The 24,842-nt window shown below is 39.1% G+C and overlaps 1 protein-coding gene across 1 annotated transcript; it reads right to left on the bottom strand.

Moving 5' to 3' along the window:
* Positions 1-23,679: 23,679 nt before the first annotated feature.
* Positions 23,680-24,378, bottom strand: LOC141660195 (protein NDR1-like). The gene has a single exon (XM_074467160.1). It carries the CDS (start codon positions 24,376-24,378, stop codon positions 23,680-23,682), a length of 699 nt encoding a protein of 232 aa, XP_074323261.1.
* Between the last annotated feature and the right edge of the window lie 464 nt (positions 24,379-24,842).

Raw genomic sequence — 24,842 nt, 5'->3', positions numbered from 1 at the left:
CTTGTTAACTTCAAGGCTATGAAAATCATGTCCACAACTAATATGGTGCTTGGAATGCCAATTATCATACAACCAAATGAGGTGTGTATTGGATGTCTCATGTGAGTCAATCTAAATTTTCTGCATCAACAAAGCTTGAACTGGTACATGGTGATCTATGCGGTCCCATCTCACCTTGTACTCCTGGAGGTAACAAGTATATTTTTTTTGATTGATGATTACAGTCGAGTAATGTGGACTTATCTTCTCGAGAATAAAAGTGAAACGCTTAATGCTTTTAAAAAATTTTGAGTGTTGGCTGAAACTAGTTCAGGGAAGAAGATAAAGACTTTCAGGTTAGATAACGGTGGAGAATACACTTCAAAGGAGTTTGCAAAATATTGTGAAGAGAACGGGATCAATAGACATTTTTCTGTGCCATACTCGCCACAACAACTTGGCGTAGTAGAGCGGCGAAACAGAACTTTGATTAAGTTGTCACGAAGTTTGTTGAAGGAGAAGAATATGCCTAATTATCTCTGGGGGCGAAGCCATCCGACATTCTACTTGCTTGTTGAACCGACTCCCTACACGTGCAGTGTCGGGGATTACTCCATATGAAGCTTGGTCAAACGAAAAAACCTATGTAGACCATATTCGAGTATTTGTTGTTTGGCTCACATGAAGGAGCCAAGTATCAACCTAAAAAAACTCGATGACAGAAGCAGGACTATTGTTTATCTAGGAAAAGAACCAGGTACAAAGGTGTTTCGGCTGCTTGATCTAGAGACAAGAAAAACCCATGTGAGCCGAGATGTTGTTTTTGAAGAATTTAAGTAATGAAATTGATATGAAATTGATGAAGCACACTCGATGCAAGCTGGGAATTTCACTGTGTTCACAGATTATTCAGATGGGAATTTGGATGGTGGAAGCATCGAAATAACATAAAGTGGTCAAGAGGGAAATTAAAATTTTGGAGATGGAGGCAGCAGTAGTGAGCAGAACTCCAGCACTTCAAATAATAGTTCTGACACAGATGAACCACTTGTGCAATTCAAATCTCTTAATGAAATATATACTTCCACAGAACCAACTGGGTTGGAGGATGATGAATATATCTAATGGGGATAGATGAACCAGCAAATTTCTCTCAAGCTGTATAAGGAGTTGAATGGAGAACGGCAATGCAAGCAGAAATGGAAGTAGTAGAAAGAAATGGCACTTGGGAGCTCACCGAGATTCCAAAAGAACGCAAAACCATAGATCTTAATGTGAATACAACCTGCAATTAATACATATAAATCAAATAAGTGTGTGCGTGAGTAAACGAAATCAAATAGAGAAAGGAAGAATATAACCAAATGGAAATACTCGAGTCCAGTTGAAACTGTCTCCTTAAAGCTATTTCGCCTCTCACCGTATGTGCGAGTCGATAGCCTCCCAGGATAAAACGAGATACCAGTATAATCTATAGATCGAATATACTCTCAGCGAACTTGAACTAAGCCCGAGAACTATCACCGGAGTATTGGAAAATTTAAGACTAAGGAGACCGAGAATGAAAGAGCGGACTCTTATTCCCTTGACTTAATAAAACTGATGCCCTAAGACTCTATTTATAAAGAGAGTCTTGAAAGGACTTGTTTTCTTTTCGATGTGGTACATGGTATTTATAAGAAAAACTAAGGAATAGGTTTTTGCTACTCTCGATGTGGTACAAAACCACTTTTCATATTAAAAGGTAAAACTTTGGAACATCAGTTCTCATTCACCTTTTACTCATTTTGAGCATGTAAATATGCGTTAGAATCCCCTCGAAGAGGAGAATATGTTCCAATAAATACACACCACTAACACATAATGTGTCTCACTCATATAGAGTCTCAAAATAATTCACAACTTAGTCTAAAATACAAGTTTGTCCAACAATCCCCCACAAATGAGATTGATGGTCCAGTAGCACGCACCACATAGACAGACAGACGTGGAGCTTGACTTGGTGATAGTTCTGGCGGTCAGATATAGCATACGATAGGTAGAGAATGCTCCTTGAACCTTCGCTCGAATAAGTATATCGACTTTACTGGTAGACAGTATGACGCGATGTCCTTGAACTGTTCGACCGTTTGTGTAAACGATGACATACTCATCACTATATCTTTCCTGACTCATTCAGTTCTCATGATTATGTCCATTTTGGCCATGGAACATCGTCCTGGTTCTACAGGAGTTTTTAAAGAATTGTGCCTCACAATTCTCCTTTGAAGCGGCCCCACTTCTCTCCCACACAGGTGATCTTTATCTTATAGAGTAACCCGTGTTTACTCAACTGAATTCCATGCGTTCACTCCTGAACTCCATGTATTCATCAAAGATCATTAAAAGCTCAAAGCTTAACCTCGTACCTTACGGGTCTCACTGTTTCCTCATCATAGGAACAGGCCAGGGATTATCCCCACAGTGATTTTGTCATCATGATTTAGTTGTCCCATTGAACCAAGTTCTTGGGATCTCCAGTCAGCAATGGTTGGGTGTCCACCATGATGCCGTTAAGCAATAGGCTTAAGGCCCATCCCTCTCGATGATTTCTCAACCACTTCTTTTGATAACCCTTTGGTTAGTGGATCCACGATATTATCTTTTGACGGTATATAGTCAATAGTGATAATTCCGGTTGAGATCAATTGTCTAATGGAACTGTGTCATCGTCGTATATGACGAGACTTTCCATTATACATCGTGCTCTGCCAATAGCGGATTGACTATCACAATGAATCCCTATTGCAGTTACAGGCTTTGGCCATCTTGGAATATCCTCCAAAAACTGACGTAGATATTCAGCCTCTTCGGTGTATTTATCTAGTGCCACAAACTCAGCTTCCATCATGGAATGAGTTATCACTGTTTGTTTTGAGGATTTCCATGATATTGCCGCTCCAGCTAATGTAAACACATAGCCGCTCGTAGACTTAAGTGCTTTCTTGCTAGATATCCAATTTGCGTCAGTATATCCTTCTAATACTGCTGGGTATCTGCCATAGTGCAGTCCATAGTCTCGAGTTCCCCTCAAGTACCTTAGTACCCTTATGATCGCTTTCCAGTGATCAGCTCCCGGATTACTCGTAAACCTATTCAACTTGCTAATTGAGTATGCAATGTCTGGTCTTGTATAGCTCATAAGGTACATCAGACTACCAATTATCCTCGAGTATTCCAATTGGGAAACAGCTACACCTTTGTTCTTCGATAGGTGCAAAGTCATATCCACAGGTGTCCTAGCTTTCTCAAAGTCATCCTTAAGAAACTTCTCAAGGATCTTGTCAATATAATGTGGTTGACTTAATGCGAGACCCTCTGATGTTCTAGAAATTTGAATTCCCAGAATTACATTTGCTAGTCCCATGAAATCATGTCCTTGGTAGATTTGATCACTTTATCATTGCTTCCGGCAATAAGTAGATCATCTACATATATCATCATCATGACATAGCCACTCTCGTTATCCTTATAATAGGCACAGCTATCACATTCATTGATTTTGAAGCCATTAGCCAGCACGACCTCGTCAATTTTTTCATGCCATTTCATAGGCGCTTGCTTCAAACCATACAATGATTTCACCAATCTACAAACTTTCCTTTCTTCTCCTGGGATAACAAACCCTTCGGGTTGTTCCATATAGATTTCCTCATCTATGTCCCCATTTAGGAAGGCTGTTTTCACATCCATTTGATGTACAGTTAGATTATGCATTGCAGCAATAGCAAACATCATCCTTATGGACGTTATTCTCGTTAGAGGAGAATATGTATCAAAATAATCAAGGCCTTTTTGTTGCTTGTATCCTTTAATCACAAGTCTGACCTTATACTTATCAATAGTGCCATCAGTTTTCAACTTCTTCTTGAAAACCCACTTGCTACCTAATGGTTTGCAACCAATTGGCAAGTCCACTAGTTCCCAAGTATGATTCTGCATAATTGAATCAACTTCATTCTTGATGGCCTCTTTCCACATAGGTCCATCAGGTGAGGTAACCGCCTCCTTATAGGTTTTTGGGTCACCTTCTTCGAGCAAATAGGTCATAAAATCAGACCCATAGGATTTCTCCGTTCGTTGTCTTTTGCTCCTTCTCACTACCCCCACATTTTCGTCTTCACTTTCGTCTTTCTCATTATCGTCATCTACAGACTCATGAGATCGTTTAGACGTCGTAGGTTGTTGGTTTCCTGGATTACAGGGAAACATCGTCTCAAAGAATGAGGCATTCCTTGATTCCATAATGGTATTCTTTTGAATATCAGGAATCTTGGATTCATGAACAAGAAACCGATATGCAGTACTATGTGGAGGATATCCGATGAAAATACAATCCACAGTCTTAGGACCTATCTTCACCTTCTTCGGTGTAGGGAACAGTACCTTTGCAAGGCACCCCCACACTTTCAGGTATTGATAACTTGGTTTCTTTTTCTTCCACATTTCATAAGGACTTACATCCTTATTCTTGCGCATCATAATATTTAAAATATTATTTGCGCTTAAGATGGCTTCTCCCCACATCGATTGTGGAAGCCCAGAGCTTAACAACATCGCATTCATCATTTCTTTCAGAGTGCGATTCTTCCTTTCAGCCACACCATTTGATTGAGGGGAGTATGGTGCAGTGACCTCATGGATTATACCATGTTGTGAACAGAATTCTCCAAATGGTTCAACATATTCACCTCCATGATCACTTCGTATCGCTTTGATTTTCTCAGTCTGTTGTGTCTCAACTTCTTCCTTATAGATTTTAAATTTATCTATAGCTTCGTCTTTACTTTTCAACAAATATACATAGCAGTATTTTGTACAATCATCAATGAATGTAATAAAATACTTGTTTCCTCCTCTTGTTGGAGCGAATTTTAAATCACATATGTCGCTATGTATTAGGTCTAGCACTTTGGTGTTCCTTTCGACACGTTTAAATGATGATCTCGTTAATTTTGCCTCAACACAAGTCTCACACTTATGTTTTGAATCGATAGTAAGTTTAGGTATGTATTCTTTTGCACTTAAACGTCGTAAAGTGTCATAATTTACATGTCTTAATCTAGCATGCCATAAATTAGGAGACTCAAGCAAGTAAGCAGAAGAATTCTTCATTTCATTATCGTCCTTAACGGACATTACATTGAGCTTAAAAAGCCCATCGGTTAAATAACCCTTGCCTACAAACATACCACTCTTAGACAAAATTACTTTATCTGACTCTATTACAATGCGAAAGCAATGCTTACTCAGCAGAGAACCAGACACAAGGTTCTTGTGAATATCAGGCATATAAAGTACATTCTTCAAAGTCAGATTCTTCCCAGAGGTCATCTTCAGGATCACCGTGCCTTCACCCTCAATGGTAGAAGTTGCTGAATTCCCCATGTAGAGCTTCTCACCAGCATCAGAAGCTTTGAGGCTAGAGAAAATCGTCTTGTCTGAGCAAACATGCCTAGTAGCACCAGTATCAATCCACCATTCACGTGGATTAGAACCGACCAGGTTCACTTCAGAGACCGTAGCACAGAGGTCTATATCACCCATATTCTTGGAAATATTCTCTACCATGTTTGCTTCTTTCTTCTTGTTGGGCTTCTTGGGCTTCTTGTAGTTAGAAGACCTATGACCAATTTTATCACAGTTGTAGCACTTCCCCTGAAATTTCGACTTCGAAATCCCTCCTTTGGGTGCCAGCTTTGCCCCTTTACTAGAATTAGTCTTCTTGGGCTTGGAGCTTTGAGCGTGCTCTGTAATAACCCCAAAATTTTCAACTTTTTGTAACCCTTGTGAATAGTGTTTTAGCTGAATGAGAAAACTTTTCACGCCACACTATGTAGGGGTTCTGTTATGGATATTTTGGGATATTATTAGTACTCTATGTAGTATATAAGTGTATGTAAAGATCGTCAGAATCCAATTCCGAACACTTTGGTTTTTCCCGGAAATCCACTAGATATGGAGAGAATTGAGTATAAGGTAACAGGATAAAAAGGATTTAAATTAAAGGATTATAATAGAGGATCATAAAAAGGAATATAATGTATTGAGAAAGGTTAAGGGAACCTAAGTAATAAGATCCCGGGTATGATCCTTCAAACGATAAACGAGAACGAAAGTTAAGCGAACCGTATAACAGATCAGCGGTCATTAGGCAAACGATTAGGAAGTTAATCAAAGGGATTAGTGGGAATGATGTCATCCAACCAATAGAAAGGGGACAAGGAGGGAAAGATGACATCACCACATGACACAAGCATGACATGGGAAGGAAGGAGGTGTGGTGGCTTTGTAACCACACAAATTCAAGGGCAAGAAGGTAATTGACTAAATCAAGCACAAAAATAAATCAACCAAGCCAAGCAAATTCATTCTTGATCAAAATCAAAAAGAAACCAAGGCCTTGTTCATCTTTGCTCTCGGCTTTTCACTATTCAAAAGGCAAGACAAATTTAAAAATCAAAGATCCAAGCTTCCTAAATTGGTGAGTAAATTCCCTAATCATCTTCATGCTTAGTTAGGGCTATATCATGAGTTTAAGCCATTAATTCCTTCTCAATCTTCTTCATTTAATCAAAGAAGAAGACTATGAATAGTGTTTTCAAGTTTTTAACTTGAAGTTTTCTTGTTTTCCTTGAAGATCCAAGCATTCCTAAGACTTCTCAAAGCTTCTTAAGGCTTCCTAGCTCCTCCCACCACTTCAAGGAAGGTATACCATCTCCAAACCCTAGATTCCTATATATTATAAGATGATTTTGATTAGTAGGCTGCTATTGTAGCTTGTTGTTGTGATTTAGAGTTTGGGATTTGAAATGGTAGTGAAATGGAATGGTAAATGTTGTGGTTTTGATTAAAAGAACTTAAGTATGATTAAAGTTAAGCTTAGGCATAAGTATGAATGATTAAATTGAATTGGTTGGGGTTGTTATGATGTGATAAGGATGGATGTTGGTTGTATGTTGGATTTGAGGTTGATTTGGGATGGTTTTGAATGGTTTAAAATATTGGAAATCGCGTAAGCATAGCCGTCGTAACGTCCGATTTTCTTTAGACTGTTCTTGTGCATAACATTAGGACCCGAGAACCCCCTGCTAGATTATGACCATTGCCATTTCTAGATAGCTCATGTTACGAGCTTCGTTTTGATATGTAGTTCGTTCGATTCCGATGCACGGTTTAGGAGAAACGACCGTTTCAAGTAACGGTGTTTCGCGAATGAAACTTTTCCCCTCGCCTTACTTTGAAACATAGGTTAAAGACCAAAAAGGGTTAATTAATGTATGAAACATTTATGGTAAGTGTGTTAGGCAGTTGGTAAGACACTCGCGAAGGAATCGCTTTAAAACTCATAAAGGTTAAATTATTAAAAATGGTGGAGCCGAGGGTACCCGAGTGACTTAAGCGAATCAGTGAGCGCAAAACAAGCGTTAGAGTCTAAGTTAGTTAAAGTATAGATTTACAAGTGATTTTGGTTTAATCCCAACTTACTTGTTGTTTATAGGTTACCAGACTCGTCCCGAGCCTTTTATCACCCCAAGTCGCTCAGGCAAGTTTTCTACCCGTTATACTGTTGTGGTGATGTATATGTGTATATGCATGATCTTGCGATAAATGCATATTGGTTATTAGCAAATTCTTGCGATATATTGTAGCATGTGATATGGTATATATGCATGCCTGATTTATATTCTTGGTTTATATATCTGTTGGTTCAAATGCTTATAGTTGCATAATACCTATGCTAGAGGATAGCGGTAACTTGCATATACCCTTAGTATAGGGACCCAAATGTGAAAATATTTTCTAAAACCGGGAGTCGATGTTCCCGAGTATAATATATATATATTTTTATATATATATATAGATATAGTTTTCAAAACTATTAATCGAATAAGTTTTATTCGATAACTTTATTAATGAATATTATTTGGAATATTATTCGAGGGCTTATGACTCCTTTATATTATTATTGAATATTACTTGGATATTCAATCGAGGATGTATGACTCCTTTATTTTATGAATATTATTTATAATATTCATTCGAGGTATTATGACTCCGCTTATTACTGAAATATATTCTTTATTTTATTAAAGAATAAGTTGTAAATAATCAAACTTATTTTCGATTATTCAAATAAAGATAATACTTTCATATAAGTGTATCTTTGGTTATTTAATACTCGTTTCAAGTATAAGTTTTAATACTTCTACTTCAATTATTTTTATAAAGATAATTCTTTATGGGAATATTATTTAAATAATAATATTCAGATATTTTCTAATATATCGGGACTGATTTATTTCATTAAATCAGTATTACTCCAAACACTCTTTAAAGTGTTTTCGAGTCTTCAAAATGATTTTTTAAAAGTTAGAGCGGATCCCAAAACTCATTTTTTATATTTAAGATCTTCCTTTTAAGGGGATTTAAATACTCGCTCAAAACCTGAGGGATCCGGCTCTATGGTGTATTTTATATTCGCAACAAGGTTGCTGTTTTGATAAATGAATTGATTACTTGCCCAATGTTCGGGAAGTAAGCCCATCTAATTGAGTCGGCATAAGCGACAGGCCGGGGTACGGTCTATCAAAGTGTAAGTGGCTGGGTGGCAGTCCATCAACGCGTAAGAGGCCGGGTGGCGGTCCAGCACAAGGTCCTTATGTGGCCAGGGTGATGACCGGTGGGGGATTCATCCATCTACTAGTAGAAAAGGTTACTTATTGGTATCTTTGCCTGATCAACAAGATATCTGGTTTATGCCAAAATTCTTTTCCTTTCCAAAATTCATTGGATGTTTCAAACTCTGTCATACTTTACATAACAGAGGTTCCAGGAAATGTTTAAGAGATATATATGTGGGTATATATATATCGGGACTAAATAAAGTATCTCGTAACTTTATTTCATTCAATAATATTTCAAAGATTGAATCTATTCAAGTCTTAACTTGTGGTCTAATCTATGGGATGTTTTTTTAAAAAACTTATAATACTTTGAACGGTGGTAGTTCAAGTAGCTTTATAACTGATATAAGTGTAGTGAAGTATTGGTAACTTCATTCCTTGTTTTTACTTATATCTAGTAAGTAATTATCTTACACATGATAAAGATTCTAGTAAGTATCCATTTAGATACTTATATTATTGTTATCACTATGTATTATCTTGCGAGCTGTAAGGCTCACTCTTGCTTTATTTCTTCATCACACAACAACAGTTAGGAGAAATGGCCAGACTCCAGCAGACCCAGCGCAAGCGCGTGGGAAGCGTCCCGCGTCTTCCCGATGATGTTGTAGCTGCTATAGCTGCAGAGGTAGATCTATTGTAGTTCAGACCATCTACTTTTGAGAATCAAATTATGTATAATTATAACTTGTGGCAGATAATGGCAATTAACTGTAAATTTATCAAGTAATTATTTTGGGTTGTAATAACTTTTAAATGGTGGATTCAAAGACTTGTACTTATTTCAATTTCATCTCTGAGACTATAACGGGTTGTGGTGTGTGTTAGTGTGGGGTCACAGCATAAGGTTATTATTATTAATTAAATGAAGTGATATTGTGGAAAGAAAAACCGTGACGACCCGGATCCCCGACCCCGGATCTGGGGGTGTTACAGAAATGGTACCAGAGCTAAGCGTTATAAACCTCAGAGATGATGCGATGATATAATAATAAACTCACAAAGATAATAAGAACTCTTGCCAAGTTCATGGTCGGACTACTTAAAGTAGTACTGACAGTTAAAACCCTTACGGGAACCCTTATAAGTATCGTGATAGTAACTTAGCTCGTTTAATGTGTAGGCGCCTGAGATAGGGGACCTTGAGATGTTCGAGCGCGAGCATGATGAGGCACTTCTAGATGTTGAGGATCAGGAGGAGCCTGAGATGGAGGAGGATGAGGAGGACCCCTCAGAGGAGTCAGAGACGGAGGTCATTGCTATTTCAGATGAGGAGGACCCCTCAGAGGAGTCAGAGACAGAGGTTATTGCTATTCCAGATGAGGAGGACCCGGATGAGGTCCCAGTAGCTGAGGAGCGTGTTGGACCTATGGTAGTGTATGCTGGTATCCCTTTACCCACACTCCCGGTGGTCAGAGCTCCTACCCCTCCACCACTATCCTGGATTCCCGATGATGACAGCTCAGAGACCCATACTTCCGAGCCTAGGCAGACCGAGGAGGCACCCTCAGCGGCTCCGGATTCACCACCTCTTGACCCTGCCCACAGGCAGTCTTCGTTAGCTCATGGATATGTTCAGGATGTATTAAGGACCCGAGTGGCTGTTGCCGAGGGCCGACTGGATGAGGCCAGGAGGGAGTTGGATGCAGAGAGGGCAGGTAGGCGTACCCGAGCTTATGAGACTAGGGCTTCTATACCCCGATCCTTGAGGAGGGAGCTTACGGGGATAGAGCTCACATCCCGAGCGAGGCTCAGATCGCTCCAGGGGGACAGGCATGGTAGGATCTCCAGGCGGCAGGCCGACTATATCTTCCGTCGTGCGATGGAAAGGGTATGGGAGCTGACCCGCTCCGGTGTGTGATTCAGGATTGATGATGGAATAGTCTAGTTATTTAGTTAGCCGAGGCCTTAGTAAGAGCCAATTTTCCGGGATAGTTGACTTGTATATAGCATCCCTTTTTCTGACTAGACAGGTAGACTCTTGTGTATCACTTTTGGGACAGATGACTGTAGCACTGTTGTACTTTTGACCAGATCAAACTATGTATTTCTCGCATTATGTATATATTTGTTTCCTTTCGGTTCAGTTCCATAGTGACGGGATCACTGTTTTTATCATTATTATTACTGCACTTCATATTAGAACTTTCTTAAAATAATAGAATTGCGATATACGTTCTCCCCATTATAAGAGCTGTGCAAGGCATAATGTTGTATATGATTGTGACCTAACGTTGAATTTTCCCAAAAAAAAAAAATTTATTATCAGAATCATGCTGCCAAGAAAGATTGGAACTAGGGCGAACCCTGGATCTGAGGACCAGGGAAGCCATAACCAGGATGATAGGAACCAGGAGCACAGTGAAGAGGAAGATGAGGATTATGTGGAACAGGATGACTCCCTGTATGAAGAGGAAGAGGAAACATATGATGTTGAGGGATTTGAGATAGAGGCTGAAGAAGAAGAAACCGAGGTTGAGCAACCAGTACCAAACCCAGGCATGGATCCCATGGGCCAGTTCATGCAACTCCTAAGACAGAATTTGGAATGTCAACCCAACCCACCCCCTCAAGGAAGTAACAATGCTGTGGCAAACTCTTTCAGGGCTTTTAAGTCCCTTAAGCCCCCTGAGTTCCACGGATCAGCCGACCCAGTTGAGGCAAGGGCATGGTTAAAGGAAATGGAGAAATCTTTTGAGATTTTGAGTACCGAGGAGGAACAGAAGACTGTATTTGCTACCTACCTTCTGAAAGGAGAAGCTAACTACTGGTGGGAGGCCAAGAAAAATATGTAGACAGACGCTATTATAACCTGGGAGAGATTTAGTCAGTTGTTTCTGGGGAAGTATTTCCCGAGGTTTATGGAAAACCAGATGGAGCTCAAGTTCTTGGGGCTAAAGCAGAATAACTTGTCTGTAGCAGAGTACGAAGCGAAATTTACTGAGTTATCAAGGTTTGTGCCAGAGTTTGTGAGCACTGAGGAAAAGAAAGCTAGGAGGTTTCAGCAGGGACTGAAACCGTGGATTCAGAATAGGGTGGCAATCCTTGAGCTTACGAACTATGCCACTCTGGTACAAAAGGCAACGATTGTAGAAGTTGGAAGTGAACAGATGCAGAAGGAAAGAGAGAAGAAAGGAATAAAGAGGAAAAGTATGAGCATGGGTGGAGGTTCCGCAGGAAGGAGCTTCCCAACTAGATTTAATCGAGGAGCAGTGTCCCTACCGGGAAAGAACACTGGGTTTAAGCGGCCAATGAGTGTGAGTGTGAGCCAGGGCGGCCAGAAGTCAAGAATGTCCTATTCCAACCAGTCTCGACCCCCATTGCCAGCCTGTAACATATGTGGAAGGAATCACACTGGGGAGTGTAAAGGAAAGCCAGTAACCTGTTTTAAGTGCGGTCGGGAAGGCCACTACTCAAATAAATGCCCTTCGTCAGCCCCTGCCGTCATTCCAACCACCAATTATCATCTGTGTGGACGCCCGGGTCATTGGAAGAGGGAATGCCCAATGAACAAACCAGCAGCTTCGGAAGCAAGCAGGGCTGCTTCTAATAAGCCACCTACTGCGAGGACTTTCAACATGACAGTCCAGGATGCTATGAAAGATTCAGATGTGATAGCAGGTACCCTTTCTCTAAATTCAGTCAGTGCAAATGTTTTATTTGATTCGGGAGCAACTAAATCTTTTATATCAAAGGACCTTGCGCGTAAGTTAATACTTAAGGCTGAACCCTTGATAGAACCCTTACAAGTAGAAATAGCCAATCATGAAATTATTCCTGTTAACCAGATTCACCCCGCCTGTGAGATAGGCATAGGGGAGCAATCTTTCAGTGTTGATCTGATTCCTTTTAAATTAGGGGAGTTTGATGTGATTTTGGGAATGGACTGGCTATCTAGCAACGATGCTCAAATAGACTGTAAAGGGAAGAAAGTGAAGTTAAATATCCCCGGGAAGAAAGAAGTTATATTTAGAGGAAAGAGGCAGGCGCAGAAATTTTTGACCATGGCCCAGGCCAAAAGGATGCTACGAAAAGGGAGTGAGGCTTACCTAGCCTATGTGGTGGACACGCAGAAGGAGGTGCCCAACTTACAAGATATTCCAGTAGTCAACGAATTTGAAGATGTATTCCCACAAGACCTTCCGGGATTACCACCCGATAGAGTGATTGAATTTGCTATTGAGTTGGCCCCAGGGACGGCGCCAGTTTCAAAAGCACCTTACCGGTTAGCCCCGTTAGAAATGAAGGAATTAGCTATCCAATTGCAGGAACTCTTGGATAAGGGTATGATAAGACCCAGTGTGTCTCCGTGGGGAGCACCAGTTTTATTTGTTAAGAAGAAAGATGGGAGCATGAGGTTGTGCATCGACTATCGAGAGTTGAACAAGCTAACCATAAAGAACAGGTACCCATTGCCTAGAATAGACGATCTGTTCGACCAGCTAAAGGAAGTTGTTTATTTTTCCAAGATCGACCTGAGAACTGGATATCACCAACTAAAGATTAAACCCGAAGATATTTCCAAGACAGCGTTCCGTACCAGGTATGGGCATTATGAGTTCTTGGTAATGTCCTTTGGATTAACCAACGCCCCAGCGGCTTTCATGGATTTAATGAATAGAGTATTTAAGAAGTACTTGGACAAGTGTGTGATAGTTTTTATCGATGATATTTTGATCTACTCAAGGACTGAGGCAGAACATGCAGAGCATTTGAGGATAGCTCTAGGAATACTCAGAGAGGAGCAGTTATATGCCAAATTCTCGAAGTGTGAATTCTGGCGGAATGAAGTACAGTTTTTAGGACATGTGATCAATAAAGAAGGAGTATTGGTCGACCCCTCCAAGATAGAGGCGGTCTCAAATTGGGAAAGGCCAACCACACCCACAGAGGTAAGGAGTTTCATAGGATTGGCCGGCTACTATCGTAGATTTGTTCAGGACTTTGCGAAGATCGCAGCCCCTTTGACACGACTTACTCGTAAGACAGAGAAGTTTGAATGGACGGAGAAATGCGAGAACAGTTTTCAGGAATTAAAGAAAAGGTTGATAACGGCTCCGGTATTGGCATTGCCGGACGGAAAAGGAGATTTTGTGATATATAGTGACGCGTCGCACAAAGGATTAGGATGTGTGCTTATGCAGCACGGTAAAGTTATTGCGTATGCGTCGAGACAACTGAAGGAATACGAGGTTAGATATCCTACTCATGACCTTGAGCTCGCGGCAATAGTATTTGCTTTAAAAATTTGGAGGCACTACTTGTATGGAGAGAAGTGCGAGATTTTCACAGACCATAAGAGCCTCAAGTACATATTCACGCAGAAAGAGCTCAACATGCGCCAGAGGAGATGGTTAGAACTAATCAAGGACTATGATTGTGAGATTCTCTATCATCCAGGGAAAGCCAATGTGGTGGCTGATGCCCTTAGTAGAAAGGAGAGACTCAGAATGATAACGACTTCGGAAGAGTTGATAAGGGATTTTGAGAGAATGGAAATAGAAGTAAAGGTAACCGGAACCGGAACTGAAAAGCTTTTTGAGATCTCAATGCAGCCGGAGTTATTGGAAAAGATCAGATTGTGCCAGGAGAAAATAATGAATGAAGGCAGAGAGTTAATGACTGGAGAGGAGATCCATACCGAGAAAGATGATAAAGGGATAATGAGGTACTCCTACCGAATTTGGGTTCCGAATGTTCAAGAACTTAAAGATGAGATTTTGGATGAAAGCCATAGTTCAAGGTATTCTATTCACCCGGGAAGTACCAAGATGTATAGGGATGTGAAGGAATATTACTGGTGGCCCAACATGAAGAGGGACGTAGCAGAATGGGTAAACAAGTGTTTGACTTGACAAAGAGTAAAGGCAGAGCACCAGAGACCCAGTGGACTTTTGCGACCCCTGGAGATTCCCGAATGGAAATGGGAACAGATAGCAATGGATTTTGTTGTAGGCTTGCCAAGGACGAAAGCCAATCACGACGCCATTTGGGTAATTATAGACCGACTGACAAAGTCAGCTCATTTCATTCCTATCAATGAGAGATACACAGTCGATAGACTGGTGGACATTTACCTTAAGGAAATAGTGACGCGACATGGAGTTCTAGCGTCCATTGTCTCAGACCGAGACCCCAGGTTCAACTCCAGATTTTGGAGGAGCTTTCAGGAATGTGCGGGGACCAAGTTAAATATGAGTACCGCGTACCATCCCCAGACGGATGGACAGAGTGAAAGGATCATCCAAACACTAGAGGATATGTTGAGAGTCTGTGCAATAGACCTTAAAGGAAGTTGGGATGATCACTTGCCGTTGATCGAGTTTTCTTATAACAATAGCTTTCATGCTAGCATCGGAATGCCGCCTTATGAGGCCCTGTACGGAAGAAGGTGTCGATCTCCCTTATACTGGGATGAAGTAGGAGAGCGGAAGATGCTCGGACCCGAAGTGATCCAAAGGACCAAAGATATAGTGGATCTTATCAGAGGGCGACTTGTAGCAGCCCAAGACAGACAGAAGAAATATGCAGACCTAGCCCGAAAGGACAAGGAATATGAAGTAGGGGACTTAGTACTGTTGAAAGTATCCCCTTGGAAGGGATTAATGAGGTTCGGAAAGAAAGGAAAACTAAGCCCAAGATACATTGGACCTTTTGAGATATTAAGACGGATTGGAAAGTTAGCTTACGAGCTAGCCCTACCCCCTAATTTGCAACAAGTTCATAATGTGTTCCATGTGTCAATGCTAAGGAGGTATCATCGGGATGCCAGACACATAGTGGAGTACGAGCAGGTGGATATGCAGCCAGATCTAACTTACGTGGAGAAGCCAGTAAGGATTATGGATAAGAAGGAGCAGGTGCTTCGGAACAAAGTGATCAAGCTAGTCAGAGTACTATGGTAGAATCATAACGTGGAAGAATCAACTTGGGAACTAGAGAGCACAATGCTAGAAAAGTACCCCCATTTGTTTTCTGTTTGATTCCGGGACGGAATCCTTTTAAGGAGGGGAGACTGTAATAACCCCAAAATTTTCAACTTTTTGTAACCCTTGTGAATAGTGTTTTAGCTGAATGAGAAAACTTTTCACGCCACACTATGTAGGGGTTCTGTTATGGATATTCTGGGATATTATTAGTACTCTATGTAGTATATAAGTGTATGTAAAGATCGTCAGAATCCAATTCCGAACACTTTGGTTTTTCCCGGAAATCCACTAGATACGGAGAGAATTGAGTATAAGGTAACAGGATAAAAAGGATTTAAATTAAAGGATTATAATAGAGGATCATAAAAAGGAATATAATGTATTGAGAAAGGTTAAGGGAACCTAAGTAATAAGATCCCGGGTATGATCCTTCAAACGATAAACGAGAACGAAAGTTAAGCGAACCGTATAACAGATCAGCGGTCATTAGGCAAACGATTAGGAAGTTAATCAAAGGGATTAGTGGGAATGATGTCATCCAACCAATAGAAAGGGGACAAGGAGGGAAAGATGACATCACCACATGACACAAGCATGACATGGGAAGGAAGGAGGTGTGGTGGCTTTGTAACCACACAAATTCAAGGGCAAGAAGGTAATTGACTAAATCAAGCACAAAAACAAATCAACCAAGCCAAGCAAATTCATTCTTGATCAAAATCAAAAAGAAACCAAGGCCTTGTTCATCTTTGCTCTCGGCTTTTCACTATTCAAAAGGCAAGAAAAATTCAAAAATCAAAGATCCAAGCTTCCTAAATTGGTGAGTAAATTCCCTAATCATCTTCATGCTTAGTTAGGGCTATATCATGAGTTTAAGCCATTAATTCCTTCTCAATCTTCTTCATTTAATCAAAGAAGAAGACTATGAATAGTGTTTTCAAGTTTTTAACTTGAAGTTTTCTTATTTTCCTTGAAGATCCAAGCATTCCTAAGACTTCTCAAAGCTTCTTTAGGCTTCCTAGCTCCTCCCACCACTTCAAGGAAGGTATACCATCTCCAAACCCTAGATTCCTATATATTATAAGATAATTTTGATTAGTAGGGTGCTATTGTAGCTTGTTGTTGTGATTTAGAGTTTGGGATTTGAAATGGTAGTGAAATGGAATGGTAAATGTTGTGGTTTTGATTAAAAGAACTTAAGTATGATTAAAGTTAAGCTTAGGCATAAGTATGAATGATTAAATTGAATTGGTTGGGGTTGTTATGATGTGATAAGGATGGATGTTGGTTGTATGTTGGATTTGAGGTTGATTTGGGATGGTTTTGAATGGTTTAAAATATTGGAAATCGCGTAAGCATAGCCGTCGTAACGTCCGATTTTCTTTAGACTGTTCTTGTGCATAACATTAGGACCCGAGAACCCCCTGCTAGATTATGACCATTGCCATGTCTAGATAGCTCATGTTACGAGCTTCGTTTTGATATGTAGTTCGTTCGATTCCGATGCACGGTTAAGGAGAAACGACCGTTTCAAGTAACGGCGTTTCGCGAATAAAACTTTTCCCCTCGCCTTACTTTGAAACATAGGTTAAAGACCAAAAAGGGTTAATTAATGTATGAAACATTTATGGTAAGTGTGTTAGGCAGTTGGTAAGACACTCGCGAAGGAATCGCTTTAAAACTCGTAAAGGTTAAATTATTAAAAATGGTGGAGCCGAGGGTACCCGAGTGACTTAAGCGAATCAGTGAGCGCAAAACAAGCGTTAGAGTCTAAGTTAGTTAAAGTATAGATTTACAAGTGATTTTGGTTTAATCCCAACTTACTTGTTGTTTATAGGTTACCAGACTCGTCCCGAGCCTTTTATCACCCCAAGTCGCTCAGGCAAGTTTTCTACCTGTTATACTGTTGTGGTGATGTATATGTGTATATGCATGATCTTGCGATAAATGCATATTGGTTATTAGCAAATTCTTGCGATATATTGTAGCATGTGATATGGTATATATGCATGCCTGATTTATATTCTTGGTTTATATATCTGTTGGTTCAAATGCTTATAGTTGCATAATACCTATGCTAGAGGATAGCGGTAACTTGCATATACCCTTAGTATAGGGACCCAAATGTGAAAATATTTTCTAAAATCGGGAGTCGATGTTCCCGAGTATAATATATATATATATATATATATATTTATATATATATAGATATAGTTTTCAAAACTATTAATCGAATAAGTTTTATTCGATAACTTTATTAATGAATATTATTTGGAATATTATTCGAGGGCTTATGACTCCTTTATATTATTATTGAATATTACTTGGATATTCAATCGAGGATGTATGACTCCTTTATTTTATGAATATTATTTATAATATTCATTCGAGGTATTATGACTCCGCTTATTACTGAAATATATTCTTTATTTTATTAAAGAATAAGTTGTCAATAATCAAACTTATTTTCGATTATTCAAATAAAGATAATACTTTCATATAAGTGTATCTTTGGTTATTTAATACTCGTTTCAAGTATAAGTTTTAATACTTCTACTTCAATTATTTTTATAAAGATAATTCTTTGTGGGAATATTATTTAAATAATAATATTCAGATATTTTCTAATATATCGGGACTGATTTATTTCATTAAATCAGTATTACTCCAAACACTCTTTAAAGTATTTTCGAGTCTTCAAAATGATTTTTTAAAAGTTAGAGCGGATCCCAAAACTCATTTTTTATATTTAAGATCTTCCTTTTAAGGGGATTTAAATACTCGCTCAAAACCTGAGGGATCCGGCTCTATGGTGTATTTTATATTCGCAACAAGGTTGCTGTTTTGATAAATGAATTGATTACTTGCCCAATGTTCGGGAAGTAAGCCCATCTAATTGAGTCGGCATAAGCGACAGGCCGGGGTACGGTCTATCAAAGTGTAAGTGGCTGGGTGGCAGTCCATCAACGCGTAAGAGGCCGGGTGGCGGTCCAGCACAAGGTCCTTATGTGGCCAGGGTGATGACCGGTGGGGGATTCATCCATCTACTAGTTGAAAAGGTTACTTATTGGTATCTTTGCCTGATCAACAAGATATCTGGTTTATGCCAAAATTCTTTTCCTTTCCAAAATTCATTGGATGTTTCAAACTCTGTCATACTTTACATAACAGAGGTTCCAGGAAATGTTTAAGAGATATATATGTGGGTATATATATATCGGGACTAAATAAAGTATCTCGTAACTTTATTTCATTCAATAATATTTCAAAGATTGAATCTATTCAAGTCTTAACTTGTGGTCTAATCTATGGGATGTTTTTTTAAAAAACTTATAATACTTTGAACGGTGGTAGTTCAAGTAGCTTTATAACTGATATAAGTGTAGTGAAGTATTGGTAACTTCATTCCTTGTTTTTACTTATATCTAGTAAGTAATTATCTTACACATGATAAAGATTCTAGTAAGTATCCATTTAGATACTTATATTATTGTTATCACTATGTATTATCTTGCGAGCTGTAAGGCTCACTCTTGCTTTATTTCTTCATCACACAACAACAGTTAGGAGAAATGGCCAGACTCCAGCAGACCCAGCGCAAGCGCGTGGGAAGCGTCCCGCGTCTTCCCGATGATGTTGTAGCTGCTATAGCTGCAGAGGTAGATCTATTGTAGTTCAGACCATCTACTTTTGAGAATCAAATTATGTATAATTATAACTTGTGGCAGATAATGGCAATTAACTGTAAATTTATCAAGTAATCATTTTGGGTTGTAATAACTTTTAAATGGTGGATTCAAAGACTTGTACTTATTTCAATTTCATCTCTGAGACTATAACGGGTTGTGGTGTGTGTTAGTGTGGGGTCACAGCATAAGGTTATTATTATTAATTAAGTGAAGTGATATTGTGGAAAGAAAGACCGTGACGACCCGGATCCCCGACCCCGGATCTGGGGGTGTTACATGCTCCACCATGTTTGCCTTCTCAGTGGCAACATTAACTTTCTTCTCGGACCCTCTGTTGTCTTCTTCAATATGAAGTCTAACAATAAGATCCTCCATAGACATCTCCTTTCTCTTGTGCTTAAGGTAGTTATTAAAATCTTTCCATCCATGTGGAAGCTTTTCAATAACAGCAGCAACTTGGAAAGACTCACTTATGACCATTCCCTCAGCATGAATGTCATGAATGATCACCTGCAGTTCCTGCACCTGACTGACCACAGTCTTAGAGTCTGCCATCTTATAATCAAGAAAGCGGCCAACAATCCACTTCTTTGCCCCAGCGTCCTCGGTCTTATACTTATGGTCAAGTGACTCCCATAAGATCTTAGCTGTTGGCTTCGCACTGTATACGTTATACAACGAGTCAGACCAACAATTTAACACATAGTTCCGACAGATGTAGTCGGAGTGCTTCCAAGCATCAGCAGCATACACAGTCTGCATGTTACTCTCAGCAGTGAGCAACGGTGGTTCTTCCTTAAGGAAGCGATCCATATGCAACGTGGTCAGATAAAAGTGCATCTTTTGTTGCCAACATTTGAAGTTCGTTCCGTTGAACTTCTCAGGTTTTTCAGCATGTGCAGCAGGCACAGTTGGCATAACAGGTGCAGCAGGCACCACAGGTGGAACAGATGGTACGCGCGTCTGTACTACAGGTGTATGCACACCAGTAGGCACCGCAGGTATGATCGGAGGAGTGAATCCTGCCGATATATGTCCAAGAGGAACACTAAACTGTCCAATGACAGTGTGTCCCACAGGCACATGTCCCGAAGGCACATGTCCAACAGGCGTTTGACCCCCATCAGATCGAATATACTCTCAGCGAACTTGAACTAAGCCCGAGAACTATCACCGGAGTATTGGAAAATTTAAGACTAAAGAGACCGAGAATGAAAGAGAGGACTCTTATTCCCTTGACTTAATAAAACTGATGCCCTAAGACTCTATTTATAAAGAGAGGCTTGAAAGGACTTATTTTTCTTTTCGATGTGATACATGGTATTTATAATAAAAACTAAGGAATAGGTTTGTGCTACTCTCGATGTGGTACAAAACCACTTTTCATATTAAAAGGTAAAACTTTGGAACATCAGTTCTCATTCACCTTTTACTCATTTTGAGCGTGTAAATATGCGTTGGAATCCCCTCGAAGAGGAGAATATGTTCCAATAAATACACACCACTAATACATAATGTGTCTCACTCATATATAGTCTCAAAATGATTCACAACTTAGTCTAAAATACTAAGTTTGTCCAACACTTAAATGGATATACAAAATTAAACGAGATGCAGATGGGAATGTCATAAAGCACAAGGCTAGAATCGTTGTAAAAGGATACATATAAAAATAATGAGTGGACTTCGATGAGATATTTGCTCCGGTAACTCGTATTGAAACTATTCATTTATTGTTGGATCTTGCAGCAAAAGGAAACTGGGAGGTTCACCACCTCGATGTCAAAACAGCTTTTTTGAATGGGGAAATTGTAGAGGAAGTTTTCGTTAAACAACCGGAGGGATTTATTAAACCTGGAAGGGAGCATCTTGTGTACAGGCTTCTGAAGGCTCTATACGAACTACGACAGGCCCCAAGAGCCTGGTACTCGAAGTTGAAATGTTTGGAAGGACTTGGCTTTACCAGGTGTGCATATGAATAAGCCGTGTACACAAAACATGTGAGAAAAGAGGTGTTAATTGTTGGTGTTTACGTTCGACAATTTGTTAATAATTGGTACAAGTGTCCATTCAATCAAGGAGTTCAAAGAACAAATGGCTAAGAGTTTGAAATGAGTGATTTGGGAAAACTTTTGTACTATTCAGGAATTGAGGAATTGAGGTAGAACAAGGAAATGGCGTTATTCATTTGACCCAGATAGAGTACACTAAAATGATTCTTAATAAAGCAGGAATGTTGGATTGTAACTCTACTAAAATTCCTATGCATCCAAAGGAAATTATCAGCAAAGATGAAGGGGTATACCAGTCGATCCTACTCGTTTCAAAAGTATGATAGGAGGGTTAAGATACTTAGTTCTTACCAGACCAGACTTGGCTTATTTTGTAGGTATAGTGAGCAGGTTCATGGAGAAGCCCACACTGATGTACCAAAACGCGGCAAAGTGCATATTGCGTTATGTAAAAGGAACGTTAGACTTTGGGCTGACATACACAACAGATGAAAATAATGAATTATTGATCGGGTATTCGGATAGTGATCTGGCAGGGAATGTGGAGTATAGGAAGAGTACATGAGGTATGGTATTTTATCTCAACAAAAGCTAATACCGTGGAATTCCCAGAAGCAAAGGTGTGTCACTCTTTCATCTTGCGAAGCAGAATTTATGGCAGCAACTGCAGCCTCTTGTCAAGCAATATGGTTAAGGAAATTGTTGTCTCAAATTACTGGACTCAACACACAACATGTGACTCTGTTCATCGATAACAAGTCGATCATTGACTTAGCAAAAAATCCAGTTTTCCACGGCAGGAGCAAACATATAGACGTTCGATTCCACTTTATAAGAGAGTATGTTGAAAATGGAGACATAATTGTGAGACATGTATGCACTGAAGAACAAAACAACGGGCTGATATTCTAACTAAGGCGTTGAATACTGTCAGATTTGAGCGAATGAGGAATTTACTTGGCGTAAGGAGCTGTGCTAAGAAAGGTTTAGATTAAGGGGGAGTTTGTTGGGGTTTTAATCTAAACTTGGGTGTTATTTTATTTATCTAATATGCTGGTTTAGTCAATGTTGCTATGCAAAGTTTGTAGACAGAAGTGGAGACGTGGTATGGAGACTTTGTAGGAATAGTGCAGAATAAACTTAGCACAACGTTAGTATTTGATTTGGTCTAGGTTGTTAGTTATGCAGTTCCTACTTAATAGAACATTTTCTTCTCTCGTAGTATAAGTATTGTATTCAGTTATCAATAAAACAGGCTGTTCTAACACTTTTATTTTTCTCCGTTTTTTACATACAAATACTTGTTTGTTGTATGCTTTTATATCAATTGTGTCAATAGATTATAGATTTACACAAGGCACACCAAGTGTAATTGCACAGAAATTAGAGTTCAAAAAAAAATAAACGAAATAAATATGATCGGTTAGCCCATGCTTGCTTTTGAATAAGCTATCTTTGACGGCTAGCTGTTGGTTGCCGGTCAATACTGGGGCTCCGGTTTAAACTGATATTATTTCCAAGTCCGGACCGAAGCATTCGAGTCTGCTAAATACTAACTAGGAATACGACAAAACAAAAGACTACCAAGAAAGTCTTCTCAGTGTTTAAATTATTTGCTTAGATCTTGCCTAGATATGTTAATCCAATTTTTTATATTCATCCCAGGTCTTCCGAAGAAACTGATGAGTTTTAAAAATATTAATATTAAATAATACTTTATAGTGGGGGCGTCCCATTTTGGTGATGTAGATTAGGGAGATTCTTCTCTCTCTCATCTTGTCCTAAAAACGCTGTAACATTTATATTTTTGAGTTATAAGTATGCTAAAAAGAATCTATATAATTTATCATTTTGAGTTACATTTTTTTAGTGAAAAAAATCTGTAAAATTTATCTTTTTAGTTACAATTTGTAGTGAAAAGTTAGTGAAACTGTAACTTTTAAACAATTATATATCACTTGCAAATATATATCTAATTTTTTGAGAATTAGAAAAGTTAGAAATGGGGGTAAATAATGTATGTAAATATTTTAAAAAGGCCGGAAATGAGTGAAATCGTTGGAAGCAAATCTTCGATCGTGTATGTTGTACATAAATTTTTTGTTGGTATGCTTCTATAAACATGTTCGAAGTTCTCAAAGTTCAATAACATGTTATCCTGAAGATTTTTACATAGCTTGTCCTCGAAGTACTAAAATCTCCAACTTGAACCAGTCCAATATCACTTCAAACTTAACCTTGGCAATAACGAAGATTAGATTGGAGGTTGTTAAATAAACCCCGACCTCACTCTCTCTTGTTATAAAAACCACAGACAGAAATGTATATATTATAGTAGTTGGAATTAATCATCCCTACATGTGAAAAATATAGAAATGAACCAAACAATAGACACCAAAATATAAAAGGCTAGTGAGAAAGCAATGAATCCCTTGTAGTGTACTCCAGAGTGGTGCTGTGTAGAAGACCTTAGCCTAATATCTTTCTGAGCAACTTTGTTGCCGGTTGTAGTGCTGACCTTTACATCGCTCTGTGCCAATATAGTGTGTCTTTTGCTTTTCCACCATGCATATTTGAACCTCACAGCCGTGGCCAAATCAACCCGCAAAACTACCTCGGACACATTCCTTGAAGCTTCCTCCCAAGAAAATCCAGCTGCCTCGACGTAATCCGAACGGTCAATGGTTGAACCGTGATCATTACCCTTTTGGTAAAACCCCGGCAATGTGTAGGTGGCTATAGGCACAGCACTTGTCTTATTTTCCAGGTGCGAAAATTTTAGTATGAGATCATTATAGTAAACTCCCATCTGGTAGGCATCATCGCGAAGCAAGAGGCGGAAGAAGATGGAGGTGCTGTTGATCAAAGTATAACCAGCCGAATCGGTCTTATAAATGGCAGGAACAAACAAGGCTCCGATTGAGGCCTTCACTTGAGATCCGCCTACAGCTGCTAGACTTAGAGCCGCGAATGGTAGTATATATATCATGAGTATTAAAGATAAACAGCCGAAAACCATGCACCCTCCGCCGCTTAATCCCATCGGAATCGTAACTGATTATAACTATACTATAGTTTGTATGCTTCCGGTAGATCTTTCTCCTGTATAAAAACTAAATAATATGCAGCAACTTGGCTAGATACTTCTTTCTGTCGTCGCACATGTTTTTCTGAAAATGTGCACAAAGCTCCATGTTGGCTCTTTTGATACTTAAAAACTAGCGAGGATGTCCAATACTCGTTGGATACGTAGAGTATGTGTGACGCGGTTGATTAAATTGATTGCCAATTACTTGTTCCACACATTATTGGCATGTTTGGCTAACTAGTTTATTAACATATAAGCCTAAGTAATTATATACTAGCGTTTATGTGTTTATTGACCTAACTTATAAATTATAAATTTAAGTTATAAGCAGATTAGTTGAATATTAGTATGACGTATTTTTTTTTTAATTTTTTTGAATATTCATTTTTTTATAAACTTTAATTTTAAAATATATGTTT

The sequence above is a fragment of the Apium graveolens genome, chromosome 5 (genome assembly GCF_009905375.1).
Source record: "Apium graveolens cultivar Ventura chromosome 5, ASM990537v1, whole genome shotgun sequence".
Taxonomy (NCBI): Eukaryota; Viridiplantae; Streptophyta; class Magnoliopsida; order Apiales; family Apiaceae; genus Apium; species Apium graveolens.
Note: the sequence above shows the minus strand (reverse complement) of the source record. Positions and strands in the feature narration are given on the sequence as shown.

Bases quoted from the DNA above. Each gene is read 5' to 3' on its own strand.
- LOC141660195 (XM_074467160.1), bottom strand. From the start codon at position 24,378: ATGGGATTAAGCGGCGGAGGGTGCATGGTTTTCGGCTGTTTATCTTTA.